Source organism: Trachurus trachurus (assembly GCF_905171665.1).
Source record: "Trachurus trachurus genome assembly, chromosome: 14".
Lineage (NCBI taxonomy): Eukaryota > Metazoa > Chordata > Actinopteri > Carangiformes > Carangidae > Trachurus > Trachurus trachurus.
Genome location: NC_139903.1, coordinates 13,732,241 through 13,752,925, shown reverse-complemented (window position 1 = coordinate 13,752,925; position 20,685 = coordinate 13,732,241). Strand labels below are relative to the sequence as shown.

At 41.4% G+C, this 20,685-nt stretch overlaps 1 protein-coding gene across 2 annotated transcripts; it reads right to left on the bottom strand.

Annotated features, from left to right (window-relative positions):
- Positions 1-2,251: 2,251 nt before the first annotated feature.
- LOC310997126 (unconventional myosin-Ic-like) lies at positions 2,252-15,775 on the bottom strand. Of its 2 annotated transcripts, none has more exons than XM_083986757.1 (32): positions 15,329-15,775; positions 11,941-12,099; positions 11,724-11,839; positions 11,262-11,460; positions 10,980-11,060; positions 10,633-10,812; positions 10,445-10,543; positions 9,605-9,718; positions 9,443-9,514; positions 9,227-9,346; positions 9,039-9,121; positions 8,844-8,949; positions 8,666-8,746; positions 8,473-8,564; positions 8,285-8,379; positions 8,128-8,174; positions 7,904-7,984; positions 7,659-7,764; positions 6,526-6,643; positions 6,324-6,437; positions 6,111-6,187; positions 5,658-5,726; positions 5,236-5,320; positions 4,965-5,124; positions 4,768-4,851; positions 4,579-4,672; positions 4,428-4,483; positions 4,187-4,322; positions 3,737-3,807; positions 3,547-3,644; positions 3,334-3,433; positions 2,252-3,208 (listed from the first exon to the last, which is right to left on the bottom strand). In XM_083986757.1, the coding sequence occupies exons 1-32, from the start codon at positions 15,344-15,346 to the stop codon at positions 3,182-3,184; spliced, it is 3,138 nt and encodes a 1,045-aa protein (XP_083842883.1). In that variant the 5' UTR covers positions 15,347-15,775; the 3' UTR covers positions 2,252-3,181. The 2 variants fall into 2 exon arrangements, with proteins under 2 accessions (XP_083842883.1, XP_083842884.1); XM_083986758.1 differs by lacking the exon at positions 15,329-15,775 and adding an exon at positions 12,890-13,036.
- Between the last annotated feature and the right edge of the window lie 4,910 nt (positions 15,776-20,685).

Below are 20,685 nucleotides of genomic sequence, written 5' to 3'. Positions count from 1 at the left end.
TTAAAGGACCTAATTCCTTAATCTTTGAAGAGCTGTTTATTACATTAAATAAAAACATCACTTTAAGCAACATTACAGTATTACCAACCAGGGAAACCTAAACGTATCCTGAACAGTGATAATAAAAAAAGAAAGAAAGAAAAGGTCAAAGTGCATTTTTTTATTTTTTATTTTGACGGACATCACCCACACATATAGGTCAATCTACTGTAATGCTCATCAGGTTTCTTGCAGCCTCACTTCCTCACTTCTGCTTGAATCATATCGGTGACCACAAGATGCTGAAACAGTGAGTAAGTGAGAGACAGAGTAGAGAGGAGAGGGGGGAGGGAGGGGGGGGAAAGGAAAACTCCAGATTGCTTTGAAACCGAAAGAAAGATCACAAATGTATAAAAGTGTATGAGAGCGTCACTAAAGCATGTATGTATTCTCCTCAGCGTGGTGTTCACTGCTCCTCCAAGGTAAGCACATCTTGTAAACACTTGAGCGTTTGTAGGAGAGTTACTTTGTTCAGAATCCAAACAGGGTTAATAATAACATCAGTTTATTCTTTATTTTTGAAAGTATCTACTGGGTGCATTTAAGAAAAGGTTTGTCAAACTGTGGCAGTGATTCTTTATTTCTATCTGCTTGATGGTTTATTTATGTAGAAGTGAGTGAACTTTCTCTATCTAGGCACCATGAGATAATACTGACATTTTTTTAGTGATTAACAAACCTGTTGACTCATCACCAAGAAAAGTGTGTGTTGTACCAACAACACATGATGTAACTGAATAATGTCAATAGAAGATTTACTTCTTTTTTTCTTCTACAGATTAAATTTGACAGAATCAGGGAAGCAGACTTTAAGACTTGTAGTTATGCTCCTACAGCCAGTGATTGATGTTGTATGTGTTATCATCTGGATATTAGATCCAAAAGAATGTATAAACAATTTAGGTCACAACTTAAAGGGAGACCATGGTGAAACAAATACTTCCTTCCACACCGAAACCATTTTGAGGAATCAACACTCTTCTGTAACCAGACAACCAAAAGAAGTGTTTTTGAATTACATAACAGACAGCATTTATGCCATGTGCAGTCTGTGGGATGGATCTTCTCCCAGAAATATTAATAGATTTCCGTTCACATACTAATCATGGAAAATGACTCTTACTGTGAGTTTCCATAACGAGAATCGGTGGTTTGTGTTGTAGGCTAAGTGTCAGCGCAGGTCAGTCACAGTGTTGTACACGAAACTAACGTTACAACATGTGTTTTTTTTTTCAGATGACCTTTTGGTGGCAATCTCTCGTCCTCCTGTGCTGCGTCCTGAGCTGTGTGGACTCGGCTCCGTCCCCACTCTCCCACAGGAATAAATACAAAAACTCCTTCCGCCTCACAAGGTGCAGCCGAACCCGCGTCCAGCAGCTGCTGAAGAAATACGTGAGTACTGGATTAAAAAACTCAAACTGGCCACCTTTCACCTGGTCACCTCTGTACACATCCAGCATGGACCACAACATCTTCTTTAATCATGACTGTGTTTACTTTAATATAGAATGAGCAGCTGCTGGGAAATAGGCAATTTGAGGACAGAAGCCGACAGCTGAAGGACCTGCCGGTGCTTTCTACAGATTTTGACAGCTGGTTGAAACTGACGGTGAGTATCTTTGAAAACAATTCAACAGAAGATCACGCTGGTTGTTATTCTGCAAAACACATGCTCAAATTTTTCTGAAAATTTCTTCTATTGTTTTGAGAATTGCTTTTCATTTTGTAGACCCAGCCGAATGTTTGGTATTGCAGAATATAAAACTTTATAAAAAATTTGAGTGGAATTCCCCTTCTTAAACATCAAACTTAGAAAGAAAAAAAAAGGTGTTGTGCAACATTCCCATGATATAGTCATCTGAATGTCATCTGAATGCCCTTGTGCTGTTGTGTATGTTCAGGACTGGGAGCGTCTCTCTGCTGCTTTCCGGGACATGCAGGCCTACTGGAACAAGCTGGAGTGGAAGAGAGAGGAGCTGGAGAGGGATCAGAGAGAGCAGAGTGCAACCTCCACCAGGTTAACTCAGAGCATCAAGTACATCCAGCTGGATCTGAGGGACCTGATGACCCAAATCAGCACTCAGGTATGCCCCGTTTGAAATCCACCGATATTTCGTAGCCTTTTTTTTTTTGCTCACGCAGGAGGAAGTGACACCAAGCCCAGTCTGGTCTTAAAAATAAACAAATAATGTTATGCTTTCTCTACCAGATGAGGTACATCAACAGCTCCTGGACGAAGCCGTCCTCTACTCGAGTCGGGACGCCCCTGGACCAGGAGACCAAAACAGTGTGGGATCGCAGAGTGGAGGGTTACATCATTCTGAGGGATCTCGACCTCTACCTCACCAAGTTGGCAAGAGACTTCCTCCTTCTGTCAAACAAATCGCACTGATGACTCAAGACTGAAGTGCTCTGTTGCCCCCGGCCAGCGCATACGTGCACACAAAGAAAAAAACAACAGGGTGACAAAGCTAAACTGACAATGAGCACTTGACAGAAACTTGCAATAGTAGTGATGACTTTAATTAGGCCATAGCAGTGCTGTCAGCACTTTATGTGTGTTATGTTGTATTTAAACAAGTTTGCTTTTTTTTTTTTTTAATATTATGTATTCTAGTATATTTGAGGCCTTTTTGGGAATTTCCCACAGTTTCTTTCTCACCTCTGACTGTAAGTTATCAGTTAGCGCACAGAACAGAAAAAAAGAGTATCCGGTCTTCCCCTCCTTAATTTACTGGACTTTCCCAACATATATTTGCTATTTATTGACTATATTTATTAAATGCTATTTATTTCAGTGGTTTATTTTATTTCTCTTACAATACAGAAATACAGTGTTTGTTTTTCATTAGACATTTTATATTTGATAGATAAATATATTTCTGTGACTGACAAAAAGAGACAAAGCATTTGATGTGCTGACTTCTTGTAATGATTTTCTAATAAAAAATTATCAGTATTCATTGCAACATTGAAGACATTCTTGTGATAATGATGATGAATATGAATCGATACAGGATCTTCTTCATGTAGAGTATGTTGTGTATGCTTGTGGTAGGCTATCTTCCTGCTTGATGCAACCTTACAAATAACTTCTAAGCGGCAATCTTCCGAGTTTGCCTCGCTGCGGTTTTCTGTTCCTTCATGTGGTGTTGTTGCGAGGGACGGTCTGCAGAGTGAAATCAGATTGAACACAGTCAGATGGCTGAATTTTTTTTTTTTTTTTTCTTATATCAAAACATCGCTCCCTCCCCGCAGGCGCCCCACATGACATTAGAACAGGCACTGACTCACCACTAGCAGATGTCCTCGCTTGCCTTTGGCCACCTTCATCTCTGAGCCTCTGACAAAATCAATGATTCCTTCCTTGCCACGAGCCACAGCAAACCTAATGCTGCACGCCACACAGGAGGTGACAAATGAAGATAAAGACAAAAGAGAAGAGCTGTTGGACTACCAACAACTATGACTTCCGCTGGTTTAGACGAGCAGTCAGACAGCACTCACCTGCCCGGGCTGATGTTGACGTAGTCGATCTTGCTGGCCATCATGGCTAGTTTTGTCACCAGTTCGATCACATGGTTGCACTGCAGCACAGCATCCGCCTGAGGACAAAGGACAGAGGACGGAGCGGATTATGAGAGGCTGCGTGGTTGGTTGTTTACCGAAAAGTTATGACCGCGGTTTCCCACTGTACCTTCTGCTTGTTGTCCTCAGTGGGCATGTGGAGAACAAACATCCCATCGCTGAGAGAGCTCACAGAGATACCTGTTTAAAGAAAAAAACCTGGTTTGGACTGACTGAAGTAAAAAACACAATCAAAACAAATTAATCAGTAACCTGTGGCCAAGAAAATGTACTTTGAATGAATTACTGGATCAATATTTGTCCCGATTAATTCATCCAAAACCTTTTATCCTGATTTGACTTCACTGTCAAAGCTGAAAAATATATCTTTTTGGAAGAAGTTTTTTCAATTTTCAATCCAAAGGACGACTAGAAACGTACATGATGATAGCTGTTTGTGATTAATATATCACCATTTATTAATCAATGTGCACAACTTCAGCAGTGATCAGGGATTCAAGGATATTACTCCATAAAGTAATATATTCTGAAATGTCTCCTCTTCCCCACTGGTTCTCACCTCTCAGAGCCGTGTAGTCAATCCTCTGCTTGATCTTGGTCCTGTCCACCAGCACAGCAAAGGTGTTGGTGAGCAGCAGCTGGCGAGGACGGGGCTTGAAACCCCTCCTGTCATACTTTGTGACTGACGCACCATACTAAGGAGCACAAACATGCACATTACTGCCAAGCAACATCCATCGTGATCATGATCATGGTAAAAAAAAAAAAAAAAAAAGAGTTAAACAAGAGTTAAATCCCACCTGCACTTTGTCATTGCCAAGAGTTTGGACCACTTTGAGGTTGATTTGCTCACGTTCTACATAAAGGAACAGGAAAGTCCCTGTTAATGTTACATCTACTGTTTCGTTTTTCGTATGTAGTGTGGTTATCAATGTGGCTATGAACACAAACCAAGCCGAGAGTCCAGAAACAGCCTGCCAACACTCTGAGGATAGCTGTCTTTCTGATCCTTGAAGATCTCACTGGCTACAACTTTTTGCACCATCTAGAAGAATGAAAAAAAAAATGGCAAAGTCAAAAAAAGGTTTATTAGGTTTATTATTCTTTGAAAGAGCTGCATTTCCTTTGTATTCACTGCACCTGCTTCTTCCACTCAGGCTGGACTCTCCTGCAATACTTCATGACCATGTTTCTCATGTGTAGCACCCGAAGGTGCTCAGAGGCCTGCAGGGCACAATGAAATTACACAGATACTTACTTGTATGTATTATTACTTTTATGTGTGTAACAGTATCAGTCACTAAGAATGATGCCCTGCCTATAAAAGATGTTAGTACCTCAACAATTAAGGGAGAAGATGTCGGCCAGCTTTTGTCCAAAACGCTCTTGGGCAGGTTCTTGCGTAGATTCTTGAGAAAGGAGTAGCGCACATGGTCCAGGAAATACTCGTTCTCAGGGCAGTATTCCTCATGACGGTAGATGAAGCCTTTTATGAATCTGACAAAAGAAAAATAAAGATACAAGATAAAGAACAAACTACACATGCAAAAAGCAGAGTCAAAAAACTAACATCCAGAAACAAACGGTGACAAAGAACCAGTCAAGCACCTGCGGATTAAGTCAGCAGCCTGTCGACGCCTCTTAGCCCTCCTGCGTGCTTTCATCCCTCGCCACCCAGACTGGATCACTATCACTACATATACACACACACACACATGCATACATTAACACCAGCTTGGATACTCAGGCAAGAAGAACACCCCAAGGTTAGTGTAGCACAGTTTACTGAAAAAGCCCAAATAGAAATAGTTGAAAAGTGAAATAACATAAAATATACACAGAACACGACCATGTGCATTTAGATAAATACATGAGCTGGAATGATGGAGCTATTTATCGTATTAAGATGTTGTTGTATGCCAGAATAAAATCTTCCAATGAAGTATGAACCGCATAACTTGTCCAAACATAAATTTCCAAAAAAATCAACTGCACAAGTTCTGTGAGTAGTTGCTAGTAGTTGTTCTGACCTGCATTTCTGATGCGTTGGTACTTGGCCCTCTCCCTGTAGCCTCGCCATGACGTCTGCAGAGTCAAAGCTGGAAGGAAGCAAAAGTCAAAACTGGATGTACTGTATGCTTTTTTCATCAAGGTGTTACAGAGGAGCTGCTGCGGATTCCTCAGCCACAGAAAGTCAATAAAGTTATGCTTCACCAGGCAATGTTGTGTATGGATTATAAATCCAAAGTGAGCCAAGGTTTGAAATATATTGATTGTGCCCCAGAAGGTGATGTTTGCATTGAGATGCTTTTTTTTTTTTTTTTTTTATAGATGTGGGCACAGTAATATGAATATAATAACATCTAAAAAACAACTTTACAAAAAACTGTTGCCTCAAAAGGAGGTGAATCATCATCACTAATGCCCTTTTTCATTTAAATTACGACATCCCAGTGTTTCTACACCTTGCCATGGTTACTTACCTATCTCTGGCTTTTTTGCTTCTAACGCATCCTCAGTGTTGAAGAGAGTCTTTGGGAAACGGATGAAGATTTTTGATCTGCAAAGAGGGGGCAACATACTGTATGTCATCAACACAATTATAGTAATAGTGCACATATGTTTCTACATTTAGTGTGTGTGGGTGAATGTATTGATGAAATGTCATTATTTCACCCACAAGCTTAAACATTTACCTGCCCAGTTTGTACTCCTCTGGTTTGTAGCCCAGGTGGTTGACCAGCGTGGACACACCATCGACGAGCTTTCCCTGCCAGTTGGGCCACGTCTCAGGACACAGCGGCTTATACCTGATATTGATAATAATGTCAGACAGCTGAAGACATTGCAAACAGGGTGAACAGTCACTGAGGCTGTAGAAAGGTGGAGGTCGGTCACCTCTGCAGGAAGGCTTCAAAACGACGTCGATAGGCGAAGCCTGCTCTCCGGACCCTCAGGTTCTCCATCAGGCCCAGGTACTTCACCTGGTGTCTGACCAGAACTTCATCAAACCTTCCTGCAGGGAGAGATCGTATTCACAGCTGACTGAGGTACTTATCACTAGGGCACATAATATCCTACATTTTACTATACAGAACATTATATTATATATATCACAGCATACATCACTTTTATATTTTAGTGATCACCCCTCTTGATTTCCATATACCGTATACGTATTTCAGATTTATTCCCCTGCATGGGAGAATTTATTATGAGACATTGGTAGAAATGGATGAGGTTTGTCAACAGTGGCATCAGCCACAGAATGCTCCACAACCATGGCCAAAAAAATAATCCCACTCAATTGGAAAGACAGAACAAAACTTTCACTACAACATTGGTACAATCTGCTAACAGAACATTCAAATTTGGAAAAACTTACTACATTCACCATGAAAGATAATATCACCCACTACAATAAAACCTGGTCACCATTCATACAATTTGTCCAGAGTTGATCCCTCAAAACACTACCTTACATTATTCATCCCCCCTCCCCCCCCTCTTTCTTATTCCTTCTTCTTTACTTCCTTATCAACCTCCTTATTCTCTGCTTTTATTCCCAACATACCCAATATGCCTGCTCAACACCCCCTCTCGCAATTCCACCCTCCAAACTCTGGTTTGTTCTGTCTCAGTTTGTTCTGTAATCGCCCTTTGTCTCATACAGTTTTGTATGTGTCTAACTGTCTGTGTAACTATCTTGTAATGTGTCTTGTGTGTTTAAATGTTCATTAAAAAGTACAAAATAAATTAAAAAAAACAAAAAGCTGAAGAATGCAGGAATAGAAATGATCTAAACTGATTTATTAATTAGTACCTGATAATATTTCTTTAAGGAGAGGATAATTAGAAATGTTTGTATTATTATAACTTACCATGTGAGCCATTATAGGACAGTTATCTTTCTTTTTTTCCTAAGATACCTCAATTTGTTTGAACATGTTCTTCACTGGGACCTTGGTTTTTATTTAAAAATAACAGCACTGTAATACAGAGTACAGTAAATGTGATGTGGTTGAGTGTACCTGGCTGCTTGGCATCATTAGGCTTGATACAGCGCACATACGATGGCTCTTTAGACATGAGGATATCCATGAGTTTCATCAGGCTGTTTTTAAACTGAGTGCCAGCCTACAAGACAGAAACAAACAAGAGAATTTTCTCGACATTTTGTCGACATGTTATTTTTTGAAGGACAGAAAGCGAGAAGGAGTACTGTATGTGTGAGAGTGAGAGTGAGACAGAGAGAGAAAGCACGAGCATTCGTCACCATCTCTGGGCGCTTCTGGTCCATCACTTCCTCTCTGCGGAAGCAGTGACTTAGTATCTGGTTGTCTGACTGGCACATGACCTGAACAGAGACAAAACCACACAACCACATGTCAACACAGTGCGCTCTCCTCCTCTTCCTCTTCAGGCAGCAATGGCAAGAGACACAGGAGTTTTAGAAACGCTGTGGTGAGGTCATACCCTGTCCACTTTCATTAAGCTCACCTCTTTCAGGTTCCTGCTCAGCAGATCATTGTTCTTGTCTAGAAAACCTGAATGAGACAAACAGGAAAACTGGAGTCTGTCATTAAGGAGTCAGAGGGTTAAAGGACTTGTCCTGTATATGTCATATAATATATAATTATATTGAATTAAAGTTTACCATTGACATTGTAGTTCACCTCTCCAGCATAATGCAGCAGTCTGAATTCCTCCCTACTCATTACCCTGCGAGTTTTTCCATTTGCCAACTTGTGACTGAAAGACACACACACACATGGAGCTGTGTTGACATTTATATTTCTGTATGTGTGAGTATGTGTGCAGCTGTGGCATATAAATGATGCTTACGTGATGAAATGGGGATGGCCGCCCAGTGTGTCCTCCAGTTTCTCTAAAAAGGAGATGTCGCAAGTCTCCCCAGGTCTCAGACACTCTTCATCCTGAGAGACACTCACACTGTTTAACTCGAAATACAATAACAGATTTCACAGTATCCAGAGGACATTATCTCAGCTACGAGTTTTTTTTGTTTGTTTTTTACCAGAATGGAGATGATGCCTTTGTGCTTCTCTTCAATCAGGTCACAAATGATCTTGTTGTCAAAGTACTGCACTGTCTCCCACTGAAATTAGTGAGGAACATGAGGGGAAGAATAATGTCAATGTTACGAGATATCGCAGACTTAAATTTGTGACCACCCAACCAACACATGGACTCACTGCAATTCCTTCAGTCTCATACTCCTCCTGCTCAGATCTGAGGGTGAGCTCAATAAAAAGCTGCTGGAGCTTCTCATTGCAGTAGTTGATGCAGAACTGCTCAAAGCTGTAGGCAAAATATATAAGGGAAACCAGGTCAGCGTTATGTTATAGACTCACGTGGGGCAGAAAAAGGGAAATGAATGTAACTCCAACCTGTTGTGCTGCAGGACTTCAAAGCCATAGATATCAAGGAGTCCTATAAGTGTGGAGGCCTTGGTGCTGTGGTAGATTTCATCCTGCATAACATATTTAGTACACACAATGCAATTAATAGTAAAATAAAGCAACAACACCACAACATGATGTAGTAATTTCTATTGCCTTTGAGTCGTGAGCTTCACCTTCAAAGCCAGCGACTGGTTGATCTTCTCCACCAACCAGGTGAAAGTACGACCGTACACAGCCTTGGCTAAGGCGTCACGGGCAGACATCGCCTGCTCGAAATTTAGTGGGCCGATCATCTGTAATGGAAACGTATATGTACAACACCAAATTGTAAAAAACAACAACAATCACCAAACAGCTGAAAACGAGAGGCAAACTGGAAAACGTGTCACCTCCTCTCCTTTGGCAGTGAGTTTCTTGTGAGTGAGTGCTTCCGTCAGGGCTGAGCCATCGACACCCAGCAGCTGGAAAACAACAACACATCTGTTCAGTGCCTTCATGTGACCCTTTTTGCATATTTGAACAGTCAGTAATACTAGTGGGACCTTTCTGACCTTCACAAGATTTGTTATCGGGGTCTCGGTGGTGATATAAGTTTCTCCCTCCTCGCCTTCTCCGAACTGAGTGTTTCCCAGATGGAGAACACCGGCAATGATGTTCAGCAATTTCTGAGGTCAGACACAGACACACACAAAAAAAAAAGTTCACAACAACCTCATAGATAAACCATCTGTCTTTTAACCACATGGATGTCGGGGCGGTTTGCACAAGAAATGCTGTGCAGATGATAACAAATACACAATCAGAACCAGAAGTGAGAGTCAAAACAGTACAATTTAGCAAAATAACTCATATTTGAGTCACAAATGCTAAAACAGCAAATTGTTGTAAATAATGCTGTATTGAAAACATTTTTTTAAAGGATATGCAAATACTTAATGAATAAAAGTAAAAGTAAACTAAAAACAAAATTTTAAATTGCTAAGCCTTGAGGATACAAACATGTTTTTGGTGATAAACAATGGAAGCAAAGAGAAGTTTCTTTTTAATTAAAAACTGCACAAAATCCTGTATTCTAAATTTGTAACACTATTTCTGTATTTAAAAAGTTGTCTAAATGTTTGTATTGCGATAATGAATGCAATGTTTGGCTGGTAAAAAATTGTAAGCGGAGAAAGAGTGGACATATTCATGACTGCAAACAACATTCCCAGTATGATGCAAATTGTAAAAACATTGCTTGTTTTGGACTCATTCCCATGACTACACAGTTTAATTTGTTCCACTTTAATTTGGTAAATGTGGTAAACCAGACAACACGGGAGAGAAATGAAACAGCAGTGCTGTTGCTCGTATAAAAGCAGCTGCCATTCATCGCTGCGGTTGTTAGTTACCTGCACTTCTTCCTCGGTGAAGCCAATAACAGGCAGCGCCTTCATCACAGTCTTCCAATTATTCTTGTCACTAATGGAGCTGACTCTGGGGCAGTTACCCTGAACAAGACAATTAAATGTTACACCACAGTTGATGCTGTAATGTGCATGAACAAGTCAGTCATCAGGCTTCTGCACCACACACACACCTTGACCAGGTACTGGTAGCTCTGGGGGTTTCTTTCCAGGTCCAGTGTCCTCAGCAGGTCGTCATCTCCTCCATCCAGAAGCTGATAGAAGATGTGGAAGTTCCTCTCGCCGTGGTTCTGGTGAACTACACGAGATTTCTCCAGCAGGTAGTTCAAGATGTGACCGCCCACTGGTACCCCCTTGGAGAGATGACAGAAAGAGATGGGAGATGAAGAGGTTTCATTGTTTGAGTCTCTATCTTTGATATAACTGCTTGATTATGTAGAAGGGTTCAGTGTGGTACAGTATAGGCACATATGACTTCTATATACAGTAACATGAGAAAGCCATGGGGGGGATCCTTTACCCTGAAGTCAAACTGAACATCCATGTACTTCCCAAAACGGCTGGAGTTGTCGTTTCTCAGTGTTTTAGCGTTGCCAAATGCCTGCACACAACAAGGGAGCCAGGAAATTAGAGGGAGGAAGTGAAATTAAGGGCAACAAAACAATAACAACATCAAACAATCTAGATAAAGCAGGGTATTTCAGGTCAGATATTATGGAAAGACATACAGTATAACTCCACATTCACTGTACTTTTTCTTCTCATACTGGTTGTTCAGTTCAAAAGGACAAAGGTCAAATACCTCCAAAACAGGGTTGGACTGCAGGAGGCGGTCACCGAGGGCAGCCATGCGGTCATTCGTGGGGCAGGTGATGGCGTAGTAGAGAAGGATCTTCTTGGAGGCTTCGGTTTTACCTGCTCCACTTTCACCTGATATGAGGATACACTGGTCTTTCCTCTCGGTCTTCATCGCTCGATAAGTGTTGTCTGACACGGCGTAGCTAGGGTGGAAAACACAGATGCTGTGTCAATTACAGTCCAACTAGAGTTGAATCACTGAGATGGAACATAAATAAACACCAACACACAACAGTGAAATTAATTAAATGGGAATTGTGTTCAATTTATTCATTTATTTGCTTGTAAGGATTCTCGTCATGCCTTAAATAAAACCTGTTTGATGTCACATGATCAGTAGCTTTGCAAATGACAGCGAAGGACTTGGGTAAAAAATAAATATCTGTCTGACAATGAGGTGACTCACATGTGAGGCGATATCTCGTAGAAGCTGACCCCTCTGTAGCGCTCCATCTGCTGCTTGGAGTAAATCTCCAGCTCTTTGTAAGGGTTCACTGACACCAACACGGAGCCAATGTACGTCTGAGCCAAAACATTAGAAGAACAGACAGTACATTCGCATGTGTTTTCACCACACCAGCTGAAATGTTTGGGAACATTTGAAATGAAATTGGCTTCATTACATAGATGAGGTTTTCTCTGAAGCGGCGACGCAGGTTCTCTATGAAAGCTGCCTCGCTGTTGTAATTCTCCAGCAAGACGAAGTCCTGCACGCCGACCCTGTCCCGCGCGGTCAGGGCGCTCTCCATCACGAGCCGCACTCTTCCCTCAATGTCCACCTCCTACAGAAAGAGAGAGACATTAAAGAGAGTCTCATAGGTGAAGCACCTGACTCAGTTATTCTGGTTCACCACTATAGACAGGCTGCCTCCTCATAGTGAATGAATTTCTGTGAATTGCATGGGATACATTAGTCACTCTATATTTGAGTTGAGTTTCCAACTGGGAAAAATGATTTCAGTCCTCACTGATCAGCCTTTACATGGTGTAGTTACACTCTATTGACAGGTAGGGGGCACAAAAGGTCTATTCATAATTCATCTGATGTGCACACCATTCACCCAGTTCTGCAAGAATTAACATCTGGTGCTCAGTATTGCAACAAGTGACACTTAACATATTAAACTATCTGTTTATGGAGCAAAAGATCATGCATTTACAAAAGTATCCTGAAAGTATAACAATGAATGACTCCAGACTTTTGTGACACTCTGTAAAGCCTGAGTAGAAACAGTCCCACACGCCCTCACCAAGAGGAAACAATAGAGACATTTAACTAAGGTATCCAAATGATAAACAGACGTTTGACTCTTCTATGTGCTAAGCGAGATAGTGTATTATGATGTATCCACAGTACACACGGCTCTTTATCACCAGACAGGATTTAATCATTGCTCTTGGCAACGTGTGTGTACATGTCAACCCCACTGTGATGACAGACATCATAGTGCAGACAGGAAATTAGTATAGCAGTCACCAGAATGAAATTCTTGAACAGATTCTTAGATCTTAAAGTACAAGTCATGCGTACATGTATACAAAGACACAAAAATGTCATGAGTCAATACTTACTGATCATAAATATCCAGTCACACATAAAGAAGCATGTAATCAGTGTACTACACCCAAGCCCAACCAGCTGCACTCTGTCTTCAGCAACAAAGATACAGTACATTTAAGAGAAAAGGCCTGTTTGTTTCATAAAGACAAGCAGAAAAGTGGAACAAAGGGGTTAGACTTCCACAGGACTTTTGTTTTTCTTGAATACAACAACCTCTCAAGGGTCTCATTTGGCTGGTTAATGCCGGTAAAGGTCATTATCTCTGAGCACTAGTTGCAGGAAAATCCTTCAAAAAACAAGCGGACAACAGTGGAAGATAGCCAAGAAGCGAGAGCAAAGGAAAGCCAACAGACACTTCCACTGCAGCCCCCTCCTCTCTGCTTCACCTTAGAGTATTGTTCTCACACTCCTGCAGGTGGGCTTCCTTACACATAGTAATTACAGTTCACAGTCAGATTTTCCAGAGGATACAACAAAGGAATGTGAGGGTCAGGTTTGGGGCAAGCGTTCAGTGGATGTCACTGAATGTTTCTCTACTGTACATGCTTCAAACACTGTGAACACGTAGGAGCCGGCGTGAATGAGCTACCATTTCCATTCACAACACCCACGAGGCAGAGAAGTAATTAGTAATACAAACATAAAATTATCCCTACGCTGCCTGAGGTGTGAGGATGCAATGAAGGTACAGCTGTGGCCAAATTGAATGTGCTTTGTAATTTCGGTTATGCAGTGGATTTTTTTCACTTTATCAAGGTGGATTGCACATGAGTATTTACACACGCTTGAGCTTGACTTGCGTGTCATTGCTTATCACATATAATGTCATATAGCTTACGGTGGGCTTTTACATGTCTATGAAACAGCACACACATCAACCTCTCAAAAGACAATAATGACACTACCCTGCACTGAACTTTAATAGATTTCTTTTGCCCAGATCTTTCATTCCACCTTCCTCGGGTCTTTATGTTAATCTTTAATGGTGGTCAGTTGCACAGCAGCTAGCTCCAAAATAACTTTTTTTTACTAGGAGCACAGTGGCCCCTTACTTAAAATTTTAGGAGCACAGACAGAACATTTAGGGGTGCACACTGTAAATCCACTTGCAAAGCAAATATTCACATTTCCGTTTCATTTCATCATCCCCACACACATTGGCCTGACACCTGTAATGACAGAATCCAGATTCTTTGAGTCGCCCCTTCTGTATTTCACTAGTGTTTTAAAAAAAACGGCAAATTTACTGGTTCCCTGTGCGGAAGAAGATGAAAAATTGACTTGCACTGTCTCAGATTTCAGGGGCAAAATTGAGGCGTGGTCTGGAGCCCTGATGCTACTGCTACAATGTTTAGCCATCCATGTTTGTATAATGATTATGATGATAATGCTCAGTTCAGTTGATCCTTCTACAAATGAAAAACAGAATTAAACAGCTGCACTGACAAATATTGGGCTTTCCAAGTAAGAAAACAACGTTTCCTCTGATAACTCCAAAACACAGCAAACACTGTTTACAAGGGTCCAGCTCTCAGTCATGGGTTACATTTTTCACTTTTATCCCAGAAATTCTGTCATCACAACACACAGGGGGAAAAAAAGATCCTTTTTATTGGTTAGATGCCATGAATCCAAAACACTTCTTTCCCTCCAAAACACAGAAACACTGTCGCCGTGGTTACATGATCTCAGAGGAAACTTGAAGGAGCCTGAAAATATATTTTGGAGACACCGTGGCTGAGATACTGTAAAAGCTACAGTTCTGCAATGAAGATTTAAGCAGAATATAGCGTAATCCTTGCAGCTTTGCTATCAGTGAACTGACCTGAGGACTGCTTGTTACAGCAGCAAGAGTCTGAACTGAACTGTCTCCCACTGTGCTCGAGCATTTCATGTGGGATTTGACTCCGAGAGCCGGGGAGCTTCACTGAAATCTGCAGGTTTGAAGGTGCAGCTGCAGTGACAACCAGCAAAGATATTAACTTAACAGTGGGACTTGGCTCTGGGCCCTATGACTAAGCTCTGCTGGGTCGACTCCTTTCGGATTGTCTTCCTTATATGGCATACCCCACCACTCTGTCCCAGGGCGAGCTGCTCTGGTACCACAGCTGGCTCTCGACCACTGATGTGCCAGTAATGGATATGGTGGAAAAATACCAAGTTTATCCTCTTTGGGCTGCTTGAGTTAAAGCTTATACAAAAACCAAAACACACACTGACTCATACACAAGCAAAAAGGGAAAAAAAGGAGAAAAATCTCCAAGTGACTCATTGTTTTGTTTTGCTTTTCCCTCCATGAGTGAGGCAGTGGACTGGTAGATTGGATCTTGTGCTTTACTGTATAAGGGCAGATAATGTATGCACATGCACACACTCACACACACACATATTAAATCCACTTAGTGAACATGAAAACACAGCAAATAGCATCATGGCAGTTGGGATCTTACCCTGCCTTGGTACCTCATCCTGTCCTGTTGTTGCTGGAAGTAGGCTGAACTGGAGATTCCCCCCCCTGGTGCCCCTCCTCCTGTGTCAGGCAGACTGCGTAACTGTAACCTCTCATCCACCTTTGCCCATTGGCAACAGATTAAGTTAACGTTCTCTCTCCTCCGTCCGTCACTTTCTTTCTCCTTTCTGTCTGTCTCTCTCCACGTCTTCCACGTCCTCCTCCTCGTGCGGCTCCCCTGTGAAGACGAAGCAACAAGCACTCAGGCCACAACACCAGCAGCTCCTCTTGTTTATACCTTCAATTCATCTTCCCTTTGACAGGTCAAAGTAAATGTCCGCCTCTCCTCAAGCCCCCTCTCCTTCCCTCTAAGCTATACTGCATGAAACAAGGGCAGGAACTCCACTCACACGTCACACAACTGGACTGGGAAAAAAAAAGTCGAGGGAAAGTATGCTGTTGGATAATGCAAAAAAAAAAAAAAAGGGCTCAGAGCGTTTGGAAAATTTTGCTAAGAGCTCCAAACTACAAACATGTAATCACTCTACAGCTACATAAAAAAAAGGAAAAAAGGAGAAATCACATGATGAGATCTCAGTACATTCTTTCTTTCCTTCCCTCCCTATTTAGTTCGCTCCCTCCCTTTTCTCCCACAAGCTGAGACAGATTCACAGGGGATGTGAGTTATGGAAGTGTTTCAACAGCAGTCTGTTTGTCTCCTCATGGTTGTCTTCCAACGCTGATGAAATAACGTAATCAAAATATCACTTTCATCAGGTCTGTTGTTGATCTGATATTAGTCAAACTCGTCACATTCCTCCGCTGACTATTGGTTTTAGTGACTCTATTGCAACAAATGCTACTTTTTTCTACTTAGTTATTATTGAACACATAATTTACTGTCTGCATGGATAATAACATTTCTTTTATCTTACTTTCTGTCACATTTTGAGGCGTGCACTGCAGACAAGGGCACACTGTCGCTGTGAGAGAACAGCGCCCTCCCCTGGTTTTCCTCCCTTCACTCTTCTCTCACCCCATTTCCCCCCATTCTGTCTCCACGCCTCAGCCTCTCTCTGTTGCCAAGCATCACCAATATCCAACACTGAGGAATCTGAATAATGCTACCCAGATGGATCAACCCTCTTACTCTTACCCTTACTCTTAATCTCTGGCTGTCACACTTAGAGCTTAAAAGGAGAAAAGAGAAAGAAATCTTCCTTCTGCCCCCGCCCTATCACTCCCATCACAAACAGGGGAGAAGTGATGCTGCCAGTCTAATTTTGAGGTTTGAGACCCCTGTTTCCTTTACTGTTTATAGACATCGGTGAACTGCATGTGAACCTGCCAGGTTCGGCCCTAAATGATCAGTCACTGCAGGTCGGTTTTGTATGGAGTGCAAAAATCAAAAGGAATTCAAACAATGAGATGACAGTTGATCATTTAGTTGGCACAGAAACGTTGACTGTAGCAGAATGGTAAGTATTGTTGTGTTCCCCTATCAAATGCAAACAGTGCAGGACGAGAGGCTATGTGTGGCGACACAACAACAGCTCCCATATGTTACAGGTGGAGATCACAGGTGGGAGTGGCTATGATTTATTCATGAGACAGGGATTGTCGAACACATAATTATGTTGTTTTGAAATAACACATTTGTCCCTCTGATTGGTAATAGCTGTAGTTTCGGTTCACAGAGGGCTTGTTTTGGAGTCCTTCTAAATTTAGTTGTTTGGAGTCATCAGAAAAGTCAACTAAAGATGTGCTTGAGTCACAAAAAAAAACATACACAGGTGTCAAAAACACAATACACAGCAAACTGGCAGCATTCCTGTCTTACTTTTGAAGAGCATCCAAAACATGCTAAGCGCAACCATGTGGAAAACATGAGGGTACTACTCTCTCACATCTGGTTCCTCTACCATGCACACACACATTACGCATAACGGCATCTGGCAAAAACCTGACTGCTAGAAAAATCGATAGGACGCTAAAGTCAACCGGCGAGAATGTCCATCCTCACTGCTAAAGCTACACTATTTTCCAGCTGTTTTTCAATCAGCTTTCCTATCTTTGTTTAGCAGTTCCTGTAAGAAGGATTTCCTTCCTAGCTGTTTCCTGGTGTTCAGGATCTTCCTACATGACGATTTGCTTGCGCTCATTTGTCATACAGTATCTTTCTAGACATTTGCTCAACGTCCTGTACTGTATGTGTACATCATTAATCTAAAGTAGGGGGGGACCTCAACATGTCCATAAAAATGTAGATACTATTAAGGTGTGGCAGGACTGAGCTGATTTATTTCAACTAACTTGCTCTACATCCATGTTCTGTCACTACACACACACTTCTGTTCAAGTCGAAACCAAAACACACTGGAAAAAAAAGCAATAAGTTGAAACCTTGCAGAAGTAGCCCATCAGAAAGTAAGGTTGAGCGTGCCTCTCCCTTCTATTAAGGACTTCATTTTTGCAGCAACAGCCCTCTGCCTGACTTCAATTTCAGATAATGACATTAAAAAAAAACTCAAAAACTAATGCTGAACATCTGACATATCATGGAAGAAATCCAGAGATCCTGGCACAACCCTCCTGTCATAAACTGTCTGCCTGTGTGCACAGCGTTCGAGGCTGAGGTACAATAATGGTTTTTCCTTATTTTGTATTTAAATTGCTAAGGTTTTCCGATTCAACCTAACAATGAATCACTGAAGAATGATGACTTATTTGGGCGTGGTGGAAATGGCTGCTTCTCTCCTCTACCTCTTCTCTCCTACTCTCTCTTTTGCTTTCTTTATCACACACACACACACACACACACACACACACACACACACACACACACACACAGAGGTGATGGAATAATAATGAGATATAATTTAGCACCTACCTAGCTTATCTAAATCTTACCATGCTGACCCTCAGAAGCTTCACATAGTCTCTTTCTTATCTCCTTCCTATCCTTGACTTGTTACGTTTCATTATTTATGCTTCAGTGTTGAGCTATTGTGAAGTTCATACCTAAACTAGCTTCCCCTTCTGTTCATTATGTCCATGGTATAGACACTGCTTGTCACCTATTGTCCGCCTGTGCTGAGCTCCTTCAGCACCCATCTGCTGTCCCTTTCACCCTGCTTTCACCTCTACTGCCTATCATCCCCCAGATCCCTGTTACACCACAAAGGCAACTTCATAAATTGAACAAAGCGTAAGGCAAAACCCTGCATGTGAATCAACAGGCCATGGAAACACATTTTTGTTTGTCGCTGGAATAGAGAAACAGAAAATGCAAAAGGAACAACTATCAACTGGGGATGTACAAATCTTTAGTCTGTTTTCCGTCAACATGAAGATGAGTAAGAGGTATATAATGTCACTTCCTTTGCATGGTCACTGGGACAACAACAAGCTCGAGCTGATCACCACATCAGCTTCTCTTGATGCTCTGAGTTATATGAAGGCTTAGGGCTCTTCCTAGTGGTAATAATATCAATTACACTGAAGTGGCTCCCATTGCTCTGCTTTTGTAAAAGAGATGGATAGCAATTAAATATCATTCCCAGAAGATGAATCCTAATGAGTTTATTGACTGCCTGACTTTTCATCGAGCATCACAAATGCATGAAAAATTTCCTTGTCTAAGTTTATAACAGGATATTTATAAAGGGACGATGCTCCCATCTGCATGCAGGATTTTTATTTATAAATCGCATTGTTTCCTGTGCTTCTTTTATTCAAGCAAGGGAACTCTATATTTCATATACCACCTTCAGGCAAAAATGTAATTACTGAAACTCGGTACAAGCATGACAAGAACATTTCATGCATCTTGCACATCAAAAACACGCAGCAACTCATAGGACATTATATATAAATGTGCCTACCTGCACTTAGTTAGGCATCAGAGCATATAGTGAACAGTTTGTTCCATATCCCTCTCCAGAAGCAGCGGCAGTCTGGTAACGACCACAGTTTCGGTTATTTGTACAGCTGAAGGTGAAGCTCCTGAACTACACACTCCACTACCAGGCCGACTTTCTTCAGTCTAAACGCACTCCCACTCAGAACCGCTGAACCCAAACGGATAAAATTACAGCTCAGCAAAGGTAGGGGTAAAAAAAAAAAACCCTCAAGTCTCTCTTAGAGGGTAAAAACTGAGAGCTCGTGCCTTCATTGCAATGGTGAAAGATTTCATGCAGATTATGGCCTATAAATCCACTAGGAGGCGACAGAGATAAAATTAATAGTCCAACAAAAGTAATCAGATATGATGCTGATGTCTGCTTGTGTTAAAGGTGGAAGAGCTGAGTGGCAGCACAACATCTGTGAACTTGTACAGGGATCCCTATGAGTAGGCTATATCAAACTAAAGGTACAGGTCTACATCCACTTCACTCTCTTTATTTAGACCTTTGAGAAAGGAATCTGTTTGAGTGTTTTTGTAGCCTACTTATTAATTCACAATTTTCTCTTTATGATGTGACATTGTTTAGTTCTGAACCTACAAAAGAAATTACATTAATGCACTTTAATCTACTTTTTAAAGTTTTGTTTTTCTCTTTCAGGGTTGTAATAGTTGTTGAATTTAACAGATGCATATCTATCTATCTATCTATCTATCTATCTATCTATCTATCTATCTATCTATCTATCTATCTATCTATCTATCTATCTATCTATCTATCAAGTTTACAATTGATGTCTGCACTTTAAAGTTACGTAATATTACACTAGCTAACCCTAATGTCATATTTCAAAGACCTTTAAACTACTAACATTATCCCAAAACATTGTAGGCAAATAATTTAGGATAGCCTACAATAACTGGCCTACACCCTAATTATTTTTAAAACAGCCAGCTACACACCAGTCAGTTGCCTTATTTCTCATTGATAACTACAAAATCAGACCCAAATATCCACCTAAAGTTAGTTTAACTCAGTGAAGACTTTGGTTGTTTACCTCAGAAACCTAGTAGGGCCTACAGTAACTTTTCCTAATATTCAGTGATATTTAGCAGTTTTTATCTGGTGTAATGGGAAAATAATCACCTCCCTAAAAAAAAGCTGGCTGCTTTCAGACGTGTACGGAGGTCAAAATTGTGGAAATACATAGGAAATATGGCCGAGAAATGGATTACTCGTGAGTAACGAGCCCTGCAATAGGCAGCAGCAGCAGCAGCAGCAGCAGCAGCAGGATACTGGTGAGCTCGCAGCAGCAGCAGCAGCAGCAGCAGAGCACCGACCTGCTGCAGTTGTGTGAGGGCGCCGCTGGGTGAGTCCCTCTCTCCGCTGCCTCTGTCTCCACAGCACAGCTCCCTTTTCCCAAAGAAAAGAAGAGGAGAACTAGGTCCGGGGA